At 38.7% G+C, this 24,289-nt stretch overlaps 1 protein-coding gene across 2 annotated transcripts in view; it reads right to left on the minus strand.

Moving 5' to 3' along the window:
• The window catches only part of LOC137273039 (glutamate receptor-like), a 55,171-nt gene extending 36,575 nt beyond the window's left edge, over positions 1-18,596 (minus strand). For both annotated transcript variants that reach the window (XM_067805480.1, XM_067805479.1), the window contains exons 1-2: positions 18,494-18,596; positions 12,241-12,393 (exon numbers count right to left, since the gene is read on the minus strand). In XM_067805480.1, coding sequence (XP_067661581.1) covers positions 12,241-12,393; positions 18,494-18,581 — 241 coding nt within the window. In that variant the 5' untranslated portion in view covers positions 18,582-18,596. The remainder of the gene's footprint in view (positions 1-12,240; positions 12,394-18,493) is intronic.
• Between the last annotated feature and the right edge of the window lie 5,693 nt (positions 18,597-24,289).

Raw genomic sequence — 24,289 nt, forward strand, 5'->3', positions numbered from 1 at the left:
TAATCAATGGCTTTAATTCGTGAGGATCAGTACTAGTTGACTGATATTTATCATAGACTAGCAGATTCAATGAAACAGTTAATTTGAAAGTTACTGTGTGTCGTTTCCTTTGAGTGTAAATACTGTTAACATCGCTGAAACCAATTTGTCAAAGACAGTAACAGGTCTTTGGTAATAGGTTTGTAAAATAGTTTTACGAGACAGGAACATTCCGGCAGCAATCAAATACCACGGAGACACTCAGGACCATGAAACCGTACAGATGATCGAACGATGAGGGAAACGATGTCTAGAATGGATCCTTTGAGATGCTTCAAGAGTCGAGAGGTCAGTGAAAACAGAGATTGCTTGATCTGAAGCGCACAAAACACTGCAAATGATGTAGTCATGCTAACAACATATTTCCTTGGAGAGTTAACGTTACGTAGTTTGCTAACACAACTGCTAAGTTACCCTTCCTCTATTTGCCACCGTGTCTTGCACTCGATCATCATGGGTCGATGTCTGTGTTCTAGAAATTTGTAGTTTGAAAGTCAAGAGTTCGTTTTTGCCGTTCAACAGATAAAACTTTTTGTTTTGCAAATCAGTGATGAGGATGAGGATGAGGATGAGCATATCAGTAATAGCGATAGTGGGGAAGGACGCATGTTGTATTTGAGCATGCCGTGTAGTCTACCCGGACGGCAAAAGTAATCTTACTACTACTACTACTGCTACTACTACTACTACTACTACTACTACTACTACTACTACTACTACTACTACTACTAAATGAAAAAAATGTCCTCTGATTTAAGACCGTCTGACGGTTTTGTAGACATTAGTTGTCTCCACTTGGCGAGTGTTTTACTCTTGCTCTGAAATCGGGAAAGTGTTTATCTTTTCCTGTGAAAGTGTATTTGGCGTGGATGCTTGATAGTTGCAATATATTATCTAATATATTCGCAATGGCATGCTATACATTTCATGTTCCCGGACAAGACCCGGGCCCCGTTTCACTAAACTTTCGTAAGCCTAAGATCTCGTAACTTTTCTCGAAGCATTCGTACTCCCTATGATGCAGTAGAGGAAGTACGAATGCTACGAGAAAAGTTACGAGATCTTAGGCTTACGACAGTTTTTTGATATTCTTTCCAAAGCGAACACGGTTCACTCGCTCATCCACTAACGCATTGTACGTACACGAGTTGTCGTCTAGTGTTCCATACATCAAAATATTCATTTCACACCAGATATGAAAAATAAGTGATGAATGTATACCAATGTTGAAATGAATAGAGAATGTATGTATTAGAGTCAGTAACAAACATATTAATACGTTCTGTGGTGTGATGGATGGTATAATTCGTAATAAGTGTTGTGTGTCCAAAATAGTATTTCCTATCAATAACAGTGTCTCACTATCAGTGTTAAGAGAAGTCAAATGTGTTTGATGTAAAGAAAAATATACGGCAAATACGATGATGCATTTGATATTGGTATACCTTATACTATATGATTGCACAGTTTCGTGAAGGGGTTTCAACTCTGCTATGCAACCCCCTCTCATTTGTAAATAATGATTTGTTAGCACTATTCAGTTTTCAGGTGCATATGTTCTTATACAAAGCAGTTCATGGCATTTGTTTGCTAGCACATTCCAGTAAGCCAGATTGTATAATGTAAGCCTCATCAATCACATCCACTGGCCCTGCTGTGTAAAGTGAGGTCGAAAAACAGTCTTAAGATTCTGCTTTTCGACCTTGGAACATACTTTTTTTAAGATTGTATGAAAAATTCCGTTTCTCCTCTGCATGTGCCTCAGAGATGAGTGTTCCCGAAAGCCAACAGAGAAACTAACAGGCGCCTCTATGCGGTAATGGATGGCCGTACAGACACCAGCGGTTTACAACTTGAGCGTTCTGAATGTTTTTAGAGCGGAGGCAAGGCTCTGTGATATTCTTCCTTTCTCGAACAGTAAAGTCGTTTATAAGCAAGCTCGAATAAAGTGTAGTCGTATGGTAACCAAACTGGATAAAGTAACCTGCAATAATAGTAACCTCGGAAGAAGGTATACTCATAAATCGTACATATATGACAGAAGAATTAGCAAGACATTCAAGGCACTTTAGTTAAAACCGTATTTGAGCGCTGAAGTATAAATTCATATCAGTGTGAGGTAAAGTCGAATAAAGATGATCTCGTTTAAAAGTTAACTAGTACTTTATTAGAGTAAAACAATGCAATATGATTCAATTTGAAAACAGATAAGTAAAGCTGTAAACTCATTCCGAAAATAAAACCAACCAACTCGTTATGTAATTAAAGCTTTTACAGAGAAAACCTATAAAAGATAATGTGTGTTTAACTTGTCAAAAGGCATCCTTATACAAGAATAGTCTAAAATCAAATTCGTGCAACGTTTAATGTATTTCCACCTGAACGGGAAATTGTCATAATATTAATGACAACTGCAACCAAGACTTCAGTGGAGCTCAGTTGGTAATACATACGCTTTTATTCACTACATGGTTCTTCATAACACGTATGATATGTGTAAATGTGCCAGACCAGCAGTTTTCGCATGACTACCTTGTTTACCCATGTCTCTGGTGTATTCCCTGTAGGGAGTCATGAATAAGTGCGACGTCTCAGTAGAAAAGGAAATGCTATATTTGTACCCACCAGTCAGAGTGAACGATGACGTTGTTTGGAAGTACAACATCCAGTTGTAATTATCAAAACAGACGCCCACGAAAAACTTACGATACGTCTTCCTATGACATTTCCTTTCTAGTGAGGAGGTGCACGACTAAATAATGTTTCCGGATTATTCACCGCAACGTTCTTCTGTGTATACACAGAAGTTTATTTATCACTAGTCTATTTTTTCCCATAACAACGTGTTCGTAATTACATGGTATTTTCTAAGTGTTATGTTTGAATGATCAATATAACTTGAACTATAACAAACTTGATGATACATATTTGTAAATCAGCATTATACAAGCTGTATCACTGAACAATAACTGACAAAATGAGCAACAAGCCTCGCACCACTCAATCCCCACTAATTGCCTGAATAATAAGCACTATGTCAACATCCACAGAAGAACTACAGAAGAAATAAATACAAAGAAAGGTTCCAACAGCAAGAGAAATAAAATTATATGAGTGACATATAAATGTTGAAGAAAATTAAATCTATCATATCTCCATGACTTCGGGTCAAAGTGAAAGACTACCAAAGTCCGATGACTCAACAGGGTTTAACCTGTATCATATGTTTTCGAGTTTTTTCATGTGTTTGTGCCGGGTCCACCATTTGGAGAGGATACGCTCAGAAACGAGCGAAAATCTACTACTATCACTATTTGATAATGATTCTTGAACACATAGGATGCATATGGTTTGAATCTTAACGGGACTCCACTGACAGTTTTATAGGGAATGGAACGGGTTTTGTCGTTTATTTATACATGCAATTTGCTGAAAGATGCGATGACAATATAGAATCACACCACCGTGGATTTGCACAAAGCAGCACCCGAATACATGTGCCATCTTACAAATCACAAAATACACATCTAAACCAACGTTCGTTGTCTAATCACAGTAATTCTACTTCCTGAATATTGACTCAGACAATATTAAATTCGGTAGATATTATATTTCTTTGAAGCGATCAGCAGTTGAATTCAATCTATTGTAGACCCAGAAAACAGAACCCTAATATCCCTGACTCGATAGTTATGTCAAGAGAACCCAGGAGAAGCCACTATCATCTGATTTTCCTTAATTACGCTGCCATTATCCTCGGTCGGATCGACGTGGAGTGCAATGATGCATTCAAATGGCCACTTCGTTTCTGGACATTACTACATTAGACTGCTCAATCGCCCATTGTAATTACCTGGGTGACTTGGGAAAAGAAAGTCCACTAGTGTTTCACCAGACGAATATCTCCCCAATGTATTGTCGGGCGCTAATTGCCTGTGTGCTGCTTCTGGTTTTGAAATAGAAGGTGTTACCTATTCCTTAGGCATGCATTACCTACTTAACCCAAATAAAATCAAGACTCAACTCTCCAAATGCGTCAGTACACCAACCGAAACATTTAATAGCGAATTTTTTATGGAACCAATAGAACATCAAAGGATTGATGTTATTATCTTAGAAAGGACAACATCGCCAGCATCCGGAAAATCACAATTTGAAAGTGATTAACAAGTAAATGTTCATGACATATTCGAATTCGAATTCTACATTTTACAGATCTTTCATAATCATGGAATTTTTTTGTAAAGTATCCGAGTATTCTATGATACCAACAAGAAAGTTGTAATCATCAACTGAGCCAGATAATTGTTTTAATTGTTTACGTGTTCATATTTGTCTGGAAATGAAATATCTGAAGCGTAATATTTAACTGTTTTGCTAATGAATGTGAATTTTTGTAGACATGTACATGTTTGTTTAAGATGTAAATGTTCTATTCTTCCAGAATATGAAGGAAATAGCACATGATCACGTCACTTATGTACGCCTGATTGTATAGGAGTCACAGATAGCGGTATACACACGTGGTTGTGACGTCCACTTTAGTAGTGCAGCTATGGATGAAAAATTAGACTGATGACATCCAAGAAATATAGACAAGAATAGATGATCTAAATTCAGTTCGAAATTTTGTTTTGACGTTTTCAGTTATACATGACATCCAATCATCTAATTAAGTATAGTGAGAAGCACGTAGACAAACTAAATTAATACAAACATGCACGTAGCAATACTTGTAAATCCATTCGTGTGTTCAACGGGCATCAAGAAATCACATCTATCATAAGCATGACTTCTGAATCAACTCGTATGTTCAACATAACTAATTAGGCACGTCATGTGTTGCCACACGATTTTCCACACTGCACGCATGTTAAACATAACCAATTAAGACACACATCTGGTCAACATATTTCCCCAAACGACACGAACGTCCAACATAACCCATTAAGACACATACGTTCAAAATGATTCATAAAACGACACGTATTTCCAACATAACCCATTTAGACACACATCTGGTCAACGTAATTCATCAAACGACACGAACGTCCAACATAACCCATTAAGACACATACGTTCAAAATGATTCATTAAACGACACGTATTTCCAACATAACCCATTTAGACACACATCTGGTCAACGTAATTCATCAAACGACACGAACGTCCAACATAACCCATTAAGACACATACGTTCAAAATGATTCATAAAACGACACGTATTTCCAACATAACCCATTTAGACACACATCTGGTCAACGTAATTCATCAAACGACACGAACGTCCAACATAACCCATTAAGACACATACGTTCAAAACGATTCATTAAACGACACGTATGTACAATATTACCAACTGAGACACGTATGTTCAACACAATTCATTCAAACGACACGTATGCTCAACATAACCCATTGAGATACACATATGTTCAACAAACGACACGTCAACCATAATCCATTAGAACACACATATGTTCCACAGGACCCACACACGTGAAGAGATGACAAGCGCGTCCAAAATGAGACACGAAGCCACATGCGTCTTTAATTTGATCCATAAAGATATATATGTTAAACACACTTTTAATACACCGACACGTCACAGGTGCCTTAGGCACAAAGGTCAGTGAATTCAAAATAAACGTAATTGTCATGACTGACCTTAATATTTCATGAAACTATCTTGTACTAAGACATCTCGCTCTTCACTGACTCCGACTATCCAAAGAGTTCGTTAGTTTTGTTCCCTCAAAGGAAACTGGCAATTTCCAGCACAATCATGGATAATTGCAAAAACATGTACAAGGTGGTTAACTAGGTGAACGGCAGCAGTAGACCATTGCCATCCTCAAATATCAGCAATGTCCACCGAGATGTCGTTATAGGCTGCATGGACTTTATAATAGCCATGTTATTTAAATATGCACTCAGACTATTCAGAAAATACCTAAAGTCAGCAACCTTGCCCTAAATACCCTCCAACGTTATATTTCTAACATGGTTCTTCTTTAACACTATTCTTCGCATCCTCTGTAGACCGCGTCTATTCGATTAAAATCAGCAGGTTCGTGTTTGTAGCGGTGGCGCAAAAATCAGATGTCATTAGCATCCAGTGGAGAAGATAATTGTTACTATTGAACTGTCCTTTGTTGTCGTTCATCTGCATACAGCTTTGTTAAACCCAATCCTGTTGTGCACAAAATAAAAGCGCCACTTCGCAGGAGGTGGTGCCATGCAAGATATGATGAATGGAATTGATGGGTTTGTGTAAGAGGTGCTGCAAGGAACTAGGAGAGAAATGATCTTGTTGCTGTAGGATATTCGATCAGGATAACAGAAGCGGAAAAGCTGCGATTTCATCAAACACTGATTGGAAATTGCTCAATATTGCTACAACAATACGTTCTAAAACAGAATCATCGTGCAGGGCCACATTGATGAATGATGGTGCTACACCAATGTGTTGGTAAATACACTCTATACAAAAAATATGGTATCGAGGTCACGATTCCAGAAACAAGAGCGTTATCCTAATTCTCATGGTCATGCCTAGCGTCAGCCATAAGACTGAAGGGTGAATGAGAGTGATATATATATGGATACACATTCTCTGTGTATATCAACAGTGTTGACGGCGTGCTTGCTCACTATGATACCTGATCTAAGTGTGTCGGTCGCAAACGTTTACGTTTTAACGGTTAAGAGTGAGACATATCAGAAGTCCGAAGTTGGTATTCAAACGATTAGAGGATCCAGAAACAAATATGAGCTTGGGTGTAATTATATAAGTCTAATAAAAAGCTTAGTGACACATTATGTGAAAGTGGTCAAGTGACGTCGTCGTAGTTCATTGCAAAATGGCCGGACATTACTCGCAAGTGAATCAGTCCTTAATCTACCCCTACTTGTCGTAATACTGCATTGCACGTTTTTCGAAATATACTTCTATGCTTAGAATAATAGGGAAGAATATTCAATAACTCAGCAACGTTCTATCCCTAAGTCCAGAATAATGGTATACCGTTCAGCATTAGCGTTCTTCAATATTTGCCCTTTCCATGCAGCCGGTGAAAGGATCATTTCTAACAAAAACTCATATCTGTTTAGACAGACAAAGAATTCTGTAGCAGCCAGGCAAATTTCCTGATCACAAACCAAGGAAGGACTGAATATTAGCCCCTCTCATACATAACCAACAATGAGCTGTCTGAAACGAAATACAATATTTGTTGAAACCTTTCCTTCAAATGCACCGTGAAACATCCAATTTCAGGAAAGAAAACACAAATCTTAGTTGGAACCCTGTGTATTTTATTCGTCAAATTACCATCTTTTCTGAATTGAGTGAATTGAGACTTCTAATCAGCAAGGGAAAGGAAATGGATGCTATCTCTTCTACAAACGAAATTGGGCAAAAAGCGCTATCGAAGAATTGCTTTCTCTGTATTTGCTTTGATAAGATTTAGACGTGTTTATACTGCTAGCATAAACAAAGATAAAGACCGTTTTCCTATTCAAAGTCAGTCCAAAATACAGACAAACGGGTTTCCCCGATCATTTGGGTCAGATTCCGGTGCCATTGATTTTAAATATGTTTTATATCGATTACATGTCAGACCAGTTTTACTAATAATCATGAATAGGACAGATCCACATGGAAGCTAGAACCATGTGTGTTAATTCAGTATGTTACATACTGGTTCCTATGCTATATGCGTCTGTATATATGGTTGATGGGAAAGTGAAATGTCTTACATTCTGCAAAAGTGCAACGTATTATGATGAGGATGTCTGGGACCCATAAGATATTCATAACTGCAGGAATGAGGAAATCCCAACAGCCCACTCACATCATGCATTATTTAGACTAATAACTATACTGAACATATAAGTGCAGTTAGCTGATTCTGAGACGAATTCATGATGGGTTGGTCTAATTTTATGAGAGGTGAGTTTCGTATAGATAAAAAGTCAAAACAAATAGTATAAAGTTGATTTTGGATAAAAGCTTTACACTCGAATGTGTCTTTCGGCACATGGTTTCTCTTTCCAGTAATTATAGACATGTCATATAGGTTTGCTCGTTACGACCAATGGCTAGTTGTCCTATCTAATAATATTTCAAACCAATATTTCAGAATATCTTGAAATAATAAATATGTACGCTGCAAGTTTGCCAAACCGACATACTTGATAGCTCTTCTTGTGTCATTTGCCTCGTAGTATACGCATTGATTAATACATTCTGGAGATGAATATGTGGTTAGTGGAGGTTCAGTTGCATTGTATAAAATAGAATCACAATCTTGTCTTTGATTTCACAACCAAGAGTGCTGAATGGATGTTTCATGTTCGGAGGAAACATCCTGTGACACGAGTAATGCGTATCATTATGTGAATTACAAATATGTGAAATGGAATAAAACCTGTTTCAATCTTTGAAGTAGAATTTTCACAGGCATGTGTAAATAACTAAAATAATAATTGTAAAACAGGTATTTTCATGTCTCTAAAATTATTGCAATTCGCCCATAGGAATGAAACGGTGATACTGAGTAATCGAGACAAATTTACTATCTAAATGGATCTGAACGTGCTAATATGCACGGCAACATTTCAGCAAATGTGGCAGTCATTTACTCTATTTAATGGCAGAATGAAACTAAATCTTGCCTAGTCTGTAGAAACAGTAATAAAACTGTCTTAAGAAACCGCCAAATCTTCAATCAGTGACGTATGAACAGGCCGATTTGCTTAGGGCTGACAAGGATCAATTATTCAAGTATTTATCTTGCTATCTGAAGAAGACGAAGAGATATAAGATCTACATTAACTTGGTTAAACTGATGGATGAGTTCCCCGACTACAGTTGAATAATAACGAGAACATTTCTGTCTCTCGCGTCTTCGACATCAAATGCACTCAACACCAACTAGAGTTGATGTAATTTGTTTTAAATTAATATCTGAAAAGTCATCTATATGTTTCAGAAGAAAGTTTCTTTTTGAAGTAATGCATCTCTCATTGCACACGATTGTCGCGGTGTTCTTATTTCTTCAGAAAATGTTTTCTATAAGCAGCAAATAAGTATCAACTGCAGCATTTGTCTTGGCAACATAGATGGATACTTTCTTCCTGCGCCATGTTTGTTTTCGTGAAAAAAGAGACACCAAGTATAGAACTTCATTTCAGCGGATGTATCTTTGTGCAAACTCAAATGCATGTATATTAGGCATAGTGAGAACATGATTTATGCCTTTTTTTAGGAATATTCTACAAAACAGCTTCGTGGCAAAGGACATGGCCTTCTCACATTGCAGCATAGAAACCTGAAAGCGAGTGTAGAACTTAACGAAGTAGCGCTCAGCCAAACCGAGGTTAAGAATGCTGTTTATGGTAGATTTTCATGACCTTGAGAGAGGATGTTAATTGTGTTTGCATTTGAAATGTCTCATAATTTCAGTCACTGCATCCAAAAACCTGGAACAGTAGATGCCAGATATCAAGACAACTGAAGGATTGGTTTCAACTTTTTGTTTTATTTTCGGACTCTCTTTTTGAAAAAGCCCTTAATGAATATAGCCACGCGCCATTCCTCATGCATTGGCCAATCGATTGCCAAGACAGGGGTCCTACACCATCTGACCCACACCATGACAAGACCAGAGAAGTCCACATTCAAAGGATATTGTGAACATTGGAACTCACTCACCGAGGTTAGCCAACGAGCATAACGCATTATCGTTGGCTTCGATTTTTAATTAAAGTGATTAAATGTTTCAGCAATGTCGTCTTTGATATGAAGTGAATTAATTCATATCAAAGAAGATGCTTGTAGGATCTGAATGGACGTGCTTCATTACATGACTGCCAAAAAGAGATATTTGCAATATCCACAAAGCGTTTGTGTGGTTCTATGACTTAGTGAATCTATTTCACATGAGATCACCAATTGAGGTTTAGCATATAAATGTATTCATGCTTAACAGCCTTGATTTTATACATTATCACATGTCTCAGGAAGGGTTTTAGGTTCTTAACCACTACATATAACGATTATATGTAGTTCAGCTCCAGATTCTATTTATAATGTAATAATGGATGTGTAAGATTCTTTCCCCCCGGACAGTTGGCAACATAATCTATGTACAAAACTACGAAAATTCTAAAACTCTCAAAATTGTAATTTTTAAATCTTCGGTATTATGATGCTAAGAATATATATGTTAGGGATCTAAGCAGTAGCGCTTCAGAAGTTGCGGTATCGGTATAACAAACTCGGGTGAGTGAGTATCGTTTTATGCCGCAACATCCCAGCAACATCTTAGCATGAGTGTTTTATATTGTATTTTAAGACATTTAAAATGCAATGTATATGGAACAATAAGGATATGTAGGGTCTCTGTGCTATGTTACAATCATGACCAGATGAAAAAAACTAGCAAAAAACCTAAAACCAAACCAAATATTATTACAACTATGACATTTTTATTACATCTACAAACACATTGTATTATGTATGAACGCCACCTAATCATCGACCATTCTAAATGCAGGATACTGATTGGTTTTCTGTTGTTATGTGTATATCTAGTCTGCTCCTTAATTCAACCTCAAACTTTAAAACAACCATAAAGCTGGACATTGACAAATATCGCGACATTCCCAAGAGACTAGGCTTGACATATTGAAATGCCATTATCATTCCAGCTCGTGATAGATCTAATGCTATTATTTATATTTAGAGAATTAGTTGTTGGCAATGCGCCCCTATCAAGACAGGGACAGAGACATGATTAATACAATGCATGCCGTCAAGGTGACCTTTACCACTTATAGAACACACACAGTGTTGAGTTCTGTGTATGTATGTATGTATGTATGTATGTATGTATGTATGTATGTATGTATGTATGTATGTATGTATGTATGTATGTATGTATGTATGTATGTACGTACGCACGCACGCACGCACGCACTCACGCATGCACGCACTCATGCATGCACGCATGTCTGTCCGTCTGTCTGTGTGTGTGTATGTATGTATGTATGTATGTATGTGTGTGTGTGTGTGTGTGTGTGTGTGTATGTATGCATGTATGCATGCATGCATGGCTGTACACTTTATTTATTCATCGAAAAACGGGACGTGGTTTGTATTGAAATACACAAGCAATGGGAATGCGCGTCACTGCAAAACTATTGACTGGGTTTATAAACGTAGACATCATCGCTTCTTGATGCGCTATGATTGTTAGTTCAGTGTGATAAAGACACAGAAAATGTGTTTATTCAGTTTACGAAATGTTTACTCAATATCACGTGAGCGGAAAGTATTTCATATATAATTGTTGATAAATGATCTTAATGTTTTCCGTACATGCGGTTTTGATCAATACATGTGCGTTCAATACAGAAGTCTATGCATATTCCAGTTTTCTTCACCTAAAGTGCATTAAGTCAAATCAAGACTCATGATTCGTCTTTGTTTTTCGACTTGAGATTGTTATTTACTTTTATGACGAAACGGGCATCTACGTGAAGGAAATGTACATACCCCATAATAAGGCTTGTTAAGCCAAAGTGTTGATATGTTTACAGAGTGAGGGTTCACATAGTATTTAAACCACCTCTTTTCGAAAATTATGATAAATAGGACATATCATGACAACTGTTGAAACCTGCAACTCTTAACTGTATAACTCCAAATCCATGCTTCGAATGCCTCTAAAATAAGCAGTCAGTCAAGAATAAGGTCCCTGAACCTATTCGTCAAAATTTGCAAAAGTGATAAACATTATAAAATGACTAGAACAAGTTTCAGATGTTGATGTTCGTTACAGACATGACAAATAACAGGTACTATTTTCTTCCGCTCTTAATTTGGAATCAGTGAGTCTCTCTAATCACGTGATTGGCGGCCTCCTGAAATCGAAGAAGTTGTTGTGGCAGAAGAGTCAACGGCGAGTAGACACAAGGTAATTATTTTGAGAACTTAGATACTGATGTGGAGAAATACAATCCAGTCGTCTCCTGTCAAATTAATCATATTGTCAATTACGGCACTGAAATTGACAACCTTTGGCGCAGGTGTCAGGGGAAGAGCTTCGCTGAAAAATAGAGCTTGCTATTAATGCAATTTGAAGTTATTCGCTCAATTCTGTCCTAGCATGGAGACCACTGGGCGCTACTTACGGGCGTTACTGACAGCGAAACTATCCGTGACATCCAGTGTGATTGTCCAGTTTTGGAGTTCGAACCTTTGGTGCCCGGACCCACTATTCTTCTTTTGTACCTCATGACTGAATGCTGTATCCACTTGGATTGAGTTCCGATCAAAGACAGCACCTGTTTTACAAAAGAAACAGACAAAAACAACGTCAGACAAATTGGATATAAATGGAACGCAGCATTGACTGACGTGGGCTTACACATGTCGATGTTTGAAGATGGGTCATACACTGATGGCAAAATAGTGATGAAGATGATATGAATGTAAAGATGGAAATTAGACATGACATCACGCGTTTGTGAAAGGGGAAAACAGATATTAACGTGTACCTCGTATGACCATACAATCAGAATGCTATGAGAAAATAAGTGAATAGGGTTGTACCCTCTAATTTGCAACATCCCAGCCAATGAAAAAGAGTGGACTCAAAGCACATTATAACCATGCAGGACCACATCAACTATCAATCCCATAGTTACAGGTCTACGTTACGTATGTTCTTGTAACGTGTAACTGTTAAGATAGGACGCTTCATCTGTGACATCATCTAACGGCACAAATCTGTTCTCTAAACCCATTTTGTCGTTTACTGCCTTTTTTCGAACAAAAGGTAGCACGAGTCATTGGTGTCCACATTCATCAACGTATGACACACAATCGAGCGATATTTCCACGATGATTTGAAGACCGTTAGTCAACTGCTGTGACAACATTCAAGGCATCTGCAAATCGTTCATAATGTTTATACCAAACATGTAAAGATCTTTCTAAACTGACACATCGTTACCAACAATGGCGTTTCGGAAACAGCTGTAATCGTAGAACAGAAATTTATGATAACTATGTAATGTCCTTTGGAGTGCTTGTATTCGCATAAAACACGAATTTTAGAAAAGCTCCACACTATACGCATTCGTGCTCTCCAACTCACCAAATAATATATTCTTACACTGGAAAGTTCGGACCTTATTGTCATGTGTATGTTTAGGGTATCTAAATATATAGAAATATATAAAAATATTAAATATTGTTGTCACCTGACACTAACCATTGGTAATCAGCTCCGCGATATCTAAAATCAATATCTGACATTCCCATTCAATGTCCTGCATCAGTTCTTTGTTTGTACAAGCAGAGAGCTTCACGCACTTGTTTCTGTGTCAAAAAGTTGTCAACAATTATGCTAGGTCATCATCAACATTTTGTGTTGAAAATACAAGACAATACAATACAAACTAGACTGACCAAAAGGTGTAGCATAACACGTTTACGTTGACTATCTATAACTGATGATGTCATAAGTACAGAGTACGAGTGAGTGAGTTCGAATTCCGGTCTTCGGAGGACGAGCGAACGCTTTAACCATTAGTCTGCTGCACCGTATGAAGTCACAATAACCTCTGTGTAGAACATTATGAATGATGAATGACATCTGAGTCTAATCTCAATCCTGCACAAGCCTAAATTTAAAAATCGATCGGAAGTTAACCGATATCCATTAACCAGCACTGTGTTCAGTTATTACTGAATATCAATTTGTATTTGATTATTCACGAATGAACCAGTCCATGTGAACCTAATGACGTAGGAGTGTCCAACCCATATTAACATGTGTGACACTGTTTCATTGAAGGCTGGCAATTCAATGTTGTGCTACATACAGAACAGGAAGACGCCTGTTGTGACACAGCTCCTGTGTACATTCATATCTTTAGGGGATGTATTAGAATGTGTCTTGCGATGGTGTAATGCACGTGATGAGTGAATCTGACATCTTGGTCTATTTCACTACTGTCACAGTAAATATGCTTGATGTGGGAAGGAAGGATTGGCTACCATTGTCGAAAACTTATAAGCAACGGGTATCTATGTGAGAAATGTGGATTCGAACCTTGTCCGTACTAGTAAAAGCAGAATGCATATTCCTGTATGAGAAAAATAATGTTCGTCGTTAACTTCTTGTTGGAATCACCTCACCCTACAATATTGGCAAATTAGAACTAACCTGTGTATGTAATCTGCTCTAACAGGTGTACCAATTCTGGAACATGTGGCCAAATGACAGTAATGAGAGCTACTTTCGTGATAATGTTACGGAATGTGTAAGATACACCAAAATGACCTTTTTGTCGTCCATAGGATTTTAAACCGCAACATTCCTTGCTACTAATACAGGCATATCTTAATACCAAACAGGCATATCTTAATACCATACAGGCATATCTTATTACAATACAGTCCCCGCAGATTTATGTAACCTCCATTTCGTCACTTGAGTGAATGAGTGAGTGAGTGAGTGAGTGAATGAGTGGGTTTGGTTTAACGCAAATTTGAACACTTTTTTAGTTACACCACGGCGAGCCAGTTTAATTGGGGAGGAATCCCCGAATGATGCCAGCCTTCACTTGTATCACTCTGGTGACCAATGGCTACGTCTAAGTACTTAAAGCTCCAGAAACAATCGTACAAACCCAGTTTCAACCCACAAAACTCTCACGCCCAAGCCACGTAACTCTGCCCCTAAAACAGCGGTACCTCAGACAACAGTAAAGAAGTGTTTCATAACTGCCGTATGACAGGACGTGACTGTCGTATACGTACGAGGGGAAGTCAATATGTTCATAGAACTCGATATAAAACAGAACACAATGGTTGTGATATTGGTTTTATTTTTCAATATAGTCTCCCTGAACCTCGATGCATTTTGCCCATTTGTCTTTGAGACTGTCTATGCCCTTGAAATAGAAGTCTTCAGATTGGTCCCTCAGCCACGCCTCTGTTGTTGCCTTGAGGTCATCATCATTGGCAAATCTTGTTCCACGCAAGTGAGATTTCAAATTGCGAAACAGGTAGTAGTCACTGGGGGCCAGATCTGGACTGTATGGGGGATGGTTTAGTTGTTCGAAGCCACATTGTTGAAGAGAAGCTTGTGCAACACGGCTCTTGTGGACTGGTGCATTGTCGTGGAGAAGCATGACTCCAGCTGTCAACTTCCCACGCCTCTTCTCTTTGATGGCCGCTCTCAATCTTTTCAACAAGTCAGCATAGTAAGCCCCTGTGATCGTAGTTTTAGGTGGTTTATTGTCTATGAGAATCACACCCTTTGAATCCCAGAAAACGGTTGCCATGATCTTGCCAGCAGAAGGTTGTGTTTTGAACTTCTTGGGTGCAGGAGAATGCTTGTGCTTCCACTGCATGGATTCTTGTTTGGTTTCGGGATCCCAGTGATGAATCCAGGTTTCATCCCCAGTAACCAGACGAGCATGAAAGTTATTAGGATCAGCGTTGTAGATGTCCAACAGCTCACGACTGGATTCAACTCTCTGGTGACGATCATGTGCATTTAGGTTACGAGGGACCCATCTTGCGGATACCTTGGACATGTGCAGGTGTTCATGGATCACTGTGCAAACACTTCCATGTGAAATGCCACACTCTGAAGCTATCTCGTCCACCTTTATTCTCCGATCGGACATAATTAAGCGTTGGATCCGGGCAATTGTATCTTCTGTAATGGCTTCAGAAGGTCTTCCTGACCGTGGGTCATCTTCCAAAGAGCTGCGACCTCGCTTAAACTCAGCTGACCATTTTGCCACAGTGGAATATTGAGGGGCTTCCTCGCCATACACATTGATCATGCGTTTGTGGATTTCGGTTGCATTCACACCTTCTTTAGTGAGAAACTTGATAACTGCACGAAACTCAGTTTTGGAGGTTTCCATGATTTGTGCAGGGTAATCGTCTTTTAAAGGCTCTAACTCTCAAGTAAATGCTCGAGGAAGGTTGGGTATCAGTATACAGAGTCACAGATGAATCAACTCAATAATGACACCAATGACAACATCACCAAGGATATATCAGCACCCACTTCTATGAACTTATTGACTTCCCCTCGTACATATAAATAACAACAGCGTATTATTGAAAACAAGTGTTTTAATGCAGCCCTCCTAACAAGGGACGAAAAAAACCCAATGCATTCATAGCTGACAACCAGACAAATCAGACTTGAAAATATTAATCTGAATAGATTCATAACTACATGTATTCTTCATCCCTTTAAAAGTGCACAAATAGAAGGCATGTCTGGGTTTGCAAAGGTTAAAGGTTTATGTCTGATATCACCGAACCTACGATTTCCAAGGTATGACCAAAAGAAATATCCACCGCCCTAGGTTGTAGGTCCAGTTCCATGATATGAAGACATATAAAAGTGGAGAAGGTAGTCACGTCAAGACACTGTCAGATAGGTGTCGGCGTAATTCCTCTCATTCGTTCCGACTGACAGTCCAACATGGCGACAGTAAGAAATAATCCAGAGAGGCGTCAAGAATTGATGAACACCCATAGCAACGCCTAGCCACCGAAGTCTTTCTCTGCAGAGGTGTTTGCGAGCTAGCGAATCTAGTAGCAATTAGTCCCTCGCCAGCAGGCGAATGATTACCGTTACGCGATTTGTGAAGACTTTTGTGTCTAATTGTTTCTAGTTTGTGTTTCATGTCTGTAGATGAAGTTAAAACGGATGTTCAGTAATAATAACGATGCTAATCACAGCTTAATTACTGAACCGATGTCGAGGATCGTTTTTTTCAATCTCAATTTTTACTGCAACTTCTCTTACCACCCTACTGCAAAAGCTGTTTTCGACGAATGGCTTGTTAACTGTAATGGTATTGAAATTGCCATTTTATCACTTCATAAGTAGTTTTGAGGATTGGAATGTAAAGGCCGTTCTCGCTGACAATTGTAACGGGTTCTTGTGTGAATGGTATCCTGTAGACGTGAATAATATCTATTGCATGAGTGTTCTATTATGATTATAGCAAGGGTGTGCTATCAAGGTGTGATACTTGCGTAGAACTGTGATTCTCTTCATAATAAGGTCTGGGTCAAATCGACATGGACCAATCGTATATTATTTTTGACACTGTGTGCAGTAATAGAGAGACAGAACACAGGGTTTTATGTGTTGCCAATAAACCCGTGTTCAAAGGTTTATGTTTTATTCAGGGAATGTGAGTTTTTGTGGCGTCTAATTAATTAATATGCCTGGGGCGTATGTTGTTGCACGCATCTCATCTAAGTGATCGTTTCTAGAATATTTTCCAGAGGAAGTGTTTTTTTTGTTTAAATTGATCTCTATTTGATTTCATTTTTATGTAAAAACGAATCGTATTTTGAAACAAATACCAAGCTGGAGAACTTCTTCTCATTTTGGTTTACGTTGAAATGCGTTATTTTTATACAAGTCAGTTCAGAGACAATCGAACTGAATGTTTAAGATGAAATATGATAATCTGAGCAGTTTTGTGACACAGGATTCGTTATCAAAAGTGACACTGGAGTTGTCGTGGATGCAAATAAATATTTTGAAGTGTAAGTTTGAAATAACGAGTGTTGAGCTTAGTGCAAACAGGACTATATAAGCTAGAACTATCGTGCTTGGTTTATTACAATTTCAGGAAGCCATTACTGTAGTCTGTGGAGGATCTGATAACGATGGAGCGTGGAACAGGAGAAATGTCACTACAGAAACCTAACAATTAAGAGACTCTATGGAATATCGGCGTGTGTTATGTCTAACATGATTTAATGTTATCAGACCACGTGCTTCTCACACGTGCCATTAGCAAAACAAATGGGGAAAAGGAAGATGGCCAACACAATAAACACAGTTAACAATCACGAACTAATCCGACTGAAGTGCCAGGGGAATACACACATGTACAGAACATCTACTACGTCTGTCTGTGTACCAGGATTTCAATGCTGGGGGAAATGGGGACTCATTTCAAGAATGACTCTGCTGACGACTTGCTTCAGAACATGCTGGAACCACCTCCCTGAGGGTCCCGGTCTATTGATTTCTGCATTAACAGGGGTTTCTCGGCCTTCTTCAATCCTTTGCGTGTCAAGCACCGGTATAGCCCCGAAAAACTATTGCAAGCTGAGAATAACGCACGAAATTGTTAGTTTTGTCTGGCATGTAAACAAGCAATGTTTTCCCATAGAAAGACCATATAACCACCCATGTGTGTTTATTTTCCCCCATAACCTAGTTATATGAATGTAATATACAACATATATGAGTCCGTGATTGTACGGGAATTTGAGGTATTGTTAGGGTTTGGGTGATGCCTAGAGCTACAGCGTATGGCTGTAAAACATGGTGGCAGAAGAGCTATATAGATAACAATGAAGGAAAGTATTACTTACCAACTGGCACTCGATCCAACGTGCTCTGGAACGACCCTAGATAAATCCAGTGACAAAGAAGAAACGCAAGAACTGGCGTCTTTCTCATGTCCAGTGAATAAAGAAACGCGAGATGGAAACCTTATAGCCATAACGAAGCTCAAGCGCTTCGATCATCATCGTTCGCCATTGCACACAACTAATATTTGAGGAGGATTCAAAAGGACAAGTGCGCATGCGCAATAAAGATCCAATTTTCTTTAACTCCGAGCGAGGTCGCATGCGTTCCCCCGGCTCAGCCGAAACAACGGGTAGAAATGAAAGTTGTCGGATTGTGCATTACAGTGATTCCTGCTAATGTTTTGGGTAATTCCATTTGTAAATAGTCAGGCTAGCGATGACGGTCAGTGTGTAGCTCAGAAGTTCGATCGGTAAACAGTATTGAATGTTTGGTAAGGAGAGATCATTAAAGGGCTATTGTTGACGCGCACAGGCTTTTCCAAAGACTCGTTAGTCTTACTTTTAGCCTTGGCTTCAAGTGAAATCAGAATTCTAACTAAATATCGTTTCGGGAAAGAATGATTTTCATGGTAAACACTGCAGTATCATTTGTGCTGATTTTAGCCATTTAATTATCGCGTGGTATATAGCCCCCATTTTTAAATCTTAAGACTGAATGTAAACGCAAAAGTGAAAGGGAAACTTGACAAGTTGACTCTACATCTCTTTGTCTACATTACCTACGGACACTGAGGACCGAGGCGAATGTTATTTGTGAGACGCCAAGCACCTTTCTAAACACGCCGCGTGGCGTCACAAAATTGCCACAGTTGAAAAATGGAGGATGGTTTCCAATCTCGGAAATAACCGTTTTCTCTCGTGTTAGTTGTTGATATAAAAGCGCGGGAATCACGCAACCAGACGATATGTCATAATGGAGGCCAGTCGACATTGGACGAATGTGGATGTGCCGTACACGGGGAAATTTCTCCATTTGCTTGATTTTGTCATTTATCGATCGGTAGTGCCCAGCTCCCCTCCGGCAAAAGATTAGAAGCAAGCTATCGCTGGAGTGCCACGGTTCGCTCACTTTGGTTTTGAGAAGAATCACGAACGAGCAGGCACGATACTTTAAGAGATAAAAGCTTAATTAGTGCATCGGTCTGCTCTGTAGAAATGTCGGTGTTTAACACATAACTATGCTACTTAAACACCTTTTCTTTTTAATTGTCACGCCAGGAAACCAGTGTTACCACATGTGGCCTTTCCTCAAAGACAGGAATAAATATTAGATTGTATATGTGGAGAGTGTTTTAGAATAATTGCCAAATATGCACTTGTGATTCACAATTGAGGCATTCAGCAATGATCATCACTTGTGTTAATAAGAAGAAAAAAATGCGGTATAATTTTCTAATATCGGTTAATAGAAGGTGTATTCACGGGCAATATTTTATCTTAATCTTTATTACTTGTCTTCGATAGCTTTGATCTTACTGCCGTGATAGTAAAAGGAATGTTATGTGAAACGAACAATTTGATCATAAAACAACTTATACGATGGGGTTTTTGTATTTCACTCCCAGCGCATGAATTAGGTTTCGTTTAATCGGTTTTGGGAATTGTGTGCATTCCTAAGTGCCTTTCTAACATCCGGTCCAAACACAAATGAATCAGTCATACTTTGAGAAGACTGCAACTATTTAATGTTTTATTGCCTAACTCGAACACAAATTAAACGTTTACCGTATTGTTCATTCAAGAAAATGGGCAATGCATTGAGTGGTTGTTTTTGACAAACAACATGCTGTTCTATGGTGTTGCCATTATAATGTACAAGTCAATTTGTTTTGTGCAACGAACAGCAAACAAAAGCTTATCATGCAATCCCTACGCACGGCACAGTAGAAGACAACATCATCATTACAAAATGTACTCACTGAAATATTTCACGCATTTGCATCCAAAACTTTTAAACATCTTTCAATAACCAGTGTTGTAGGCATGTGGAACACGTCTAAAACTGAATCATCACTGATAAAACAATGTCTGCTCACATAAAATTTCAGACTGAAAAAAACGCTGTTTAGAAAAAATATATTCATATCAGTCAACTTTCTCTTCCGGTTGAACAAAACAATTTTAGGTACAAGCAAACTTTCTCTTTTCAACAAATATTTCAAAGTACGTCCTACTTCAGCAAAGCTTCCAGGAGGTTTCACGGGAGGCATGGAAATAATCAAATCAGACTCAGATGCTTGATTTGCATTTTTAAAGATGCCATTTGATGAACATAGATCATTTTCTGGGTTTCATCTTCTTCTGATTCTGGAGTACAGCGTTCAGGTCTTGTCTGGCCCCATCATCAGGTGAAACGATTAAACCCAGAAAATTCGCTATGTTTATAAATCAGACTCATCACTGACTATTCCCTATTTTGATCTGTACCACGTCTGTATGGTCTCACCTTTTAGCGAAAACCAGGTATCGTCACTATTAAGAAAGTGATTCCTAACCACGTGCTCACATTTCTATGTACCGTAAAGTAGTTTTATCGTATGGTACATATTCCCGTTTGGAGAGTTTGTTGTGTATTTGTACATGTACCTTTAGACATAGAATTCTTCAGTTAAATGAGACTAGACATTTTGCCACTACACAATGGTTTGACTTCATATCTGGATACACAGTCTTTAGTGAAGGGTTTATGTCTCCATGCTTACGGCAGAAGTGTGCAGCTGGGTGGTGAAAGCGTGTGCTCGACTCACTAGGATCGATTCCAAGCATGACTACCGTGCTCGGATATAAAATCAGGCAGCAATCTTGGTTGACATGGGCTATAGACCCTTAACATAGTACCGTCAGTTCAGTTTTGGAAGAGGTTCCCAATCCATATACTTATTTTAGAACAGACTAACAACTGTTCCTGAAATCCCGTTATGCATCTATGATGAGATCTCGAGTATTAGCGGACCTGTAGTCTCAAAAATTCCAAGAGCAGTGGAAGGCGCGAGGGTTCTTCTAGAGTGAATGGGATGAGAACAGAGTGAGGGATTGGTTGTTTTATACGTTACTACTAACTGTATGCTCTCTGTGTGTGGAGAGACTTAAATGTAGTCGGTGGCTTCAACGTCCTGTCAGTCTGGCACTGTATCTTTGACCCCGATGGTAGGGGTGAGTTTCTGTGGTCACTGAATGTCTGTGGCAAAGACGGGACACAGTGAACCTAGTTTACCTCGAAATCCCTAGAATGCCACACCATTCCTACATTCCCAGTGATGACACTTAATTGGTGGTACGGCTTCATCTGGGAAGCTCGTGGTATTTGTCATCATTAGATAAGAAGAAGCGATAGTGTAAGTGCATTTAGGGATAGAAACGAAAAAATGGGAGGCCACGTGGAGGAAATGTTCTGATGTCAGTTCGTGCTTATAAATGCAGAGCTGTATACATGTATTTTTGAAAAAAAACCCTTTCTTTTAATATTCCGTGTATTAAAACGTGCTGGTGTTGCTGTTGATCAGATCGCTATCAACTAGTTTAGTACTTGATCCTTTGATTAACGGCGCTCGTAACACACTCCACTGATAAAAGGCCGACGTAAACAATGTTGTGAGCCTCTAGCATCCCAGCTAACTGAACAGAAGAGCTGCACTACATAACAGCATGTGATGTATAAGAGATGTATTCGTGTCATGCATGTAACTCATAGTATTCATTCATGCATAGTGTATATGTTCATGATGCATGCATATATAAAGTATCGTTTTAAGGAGTTGGCTTTTGAATATGAGGGACAAGGGCTGTAGAACGCATGCAGGTTGTAGAACGCAAGCGGAGTTCAAATTCTGAGCATTAGTGGACACACATACGACATACATGCTGAGCATCCACGCTAATTGTTGTTACACATTTAAACCATAGATGGATTTGTGTAATAGTTGGTCAGTAAATCTTTGTGACTTTCTGACTCACACACTGGACCCATCAAGCGACATTCTTCTTAACAAATGCTGCAAATGTTGATCATTGTATATGATCACAGTTTCCTTTCTCGACTCCACGATGATGATTACAACTCCCCCTCCCAACCAACCGCCCACACGAAAAGTTAAAAAATATAATTATTTACAAAATATTTTGGATGGGATATTGACCTACATTGAAAAATATTGATTATTGCACAGAGCAAAAAACTACTGATTGAAAGTGATGAAACTTTATTACGGCTGGGTATTAATTCGTTTTTTAGTGTTCTTATTGATAATACCTCTGAGAACATTTGTTAACGAGGTCGTCAATAACTGATAACTTCAACATCCCATAATGAAGCTCCTCCACTTTGCGTTATTTTCATTTAAAGTGGATGATTACACCCTCAACAAAATCGAATAATGTGGCATTTCAATTCCACTGATATTCAAACACAGCGACCAGTATTGACTGATATTTCTCAAGAGCACATCATATCATAAATAAAATATGACCGATACGTTGAAACATGTGCAGGGAGACCATTTTTTCTCTCCACGGAATATTATTTCCAAAATGGAAAATTTAATTTACCTAAGTGAATTACTGGACTTTCAGAACTATCGTCTTTCGGAAGATTATATTGCGTATTAGCTCAGCAATATGTTCTGCTTGAACGGACAGAATATTATATGGCATCTGTGATCGAAAAAAAGACATTTTATTGAGGTAACCATGCCGATCTGTGGCGTGTACGACAATTGATTGTTTCAGTTTATGTAGCTACAGTGTATGTGAGAGTGTGTACCGGACTCCGGGAAAAGGGTTGGATTTCAAAACGTTTTGTAAAGTGGATGTTTTGAACATCTGACGTGGGAGTTAGTCCTTAATACTGGTAGCCCATGAAGATGTTACCAATACATCGTGAACCAATTTGAACACGAACGCGTATGTTGCTCGATAATGGCACTGTCATCTACATATTACCATATATTCAGATCGATCTATATTCGTAATATATGTGCTAACAAAATACTAATATATCGTAAGCATACGTTAAGCTTAAGTGTCAAAGTTCTTGAAGTGTTGAGCACGTGCTGTTCCACTGGTACCTTCTGTCATAAACACATGCAAGATCAATCCGAATATGCACCTGAATAAACAGAACAAGTTGTGGAGCACAAGACAGGTTATTTTGGTCGCTGAGGTCCTGAACATACATTCACAAAGACTTTGATCACAATGGACCATTTGTTGAAAATTCGTGCAACAGTGTATGTCGAGACAGGTGAACATAGCACAATATACATGTAGGTAAGTGAGTGTGCTTAGTTGTACGCGGCACAAATTCCAGCTTTTTGACTGCGATCTGTAAATAAGCGTGTCTGGACCAGACATCCCAGCGATCAACACCATAAACGCTGATCTGCTCAATTGGGATACGATGACATGTGTCAACCAGGTTAGAGAGGCTAAACACCCCATCCCGTTAGTCCCGAATCCTCACTTTTCTCTGCATGTGAGCTGTTGTTCCACCTGGGATCAACACAGAGTCGCTGACAAGACCATCCCGAGTATTGAGCGTTTCCATTTTTGGGGAAAAAGTGAAAGGTTACTGAAACAATAAAATCAACTTTCCCCAAGATAGGTCAGACAAGAAGAAAACTCAACGAGCTTTGTTGAAATTGTAACTAGCCGGGACGTAATTTAATGTCGCGTGGTCATAAAGTGCTAGTCTAGATTAGATAGTAACGACGCATTTTAAAGCTTATTTCATTCTTTAACGTCAGAGATGAAGACAAACAATCTTTAGACTGATTTGTCATTTGTGGCAACGCGTTATAA

This window comes from Haliotis asinina, chromosome 2 (genome assembly GCF_037392515.1).
Source record: "Haliotis asinina isolate JCU_RB_2024 chromosome 2, JCU_Hal_asi_v2, whole genome shotgun sequence".
NCBI lineage: Eukaryota > Metazoa > Mollusca > Gastropoda > Lepetellida > Haliotidae > Haliotis > Haliotis asinina.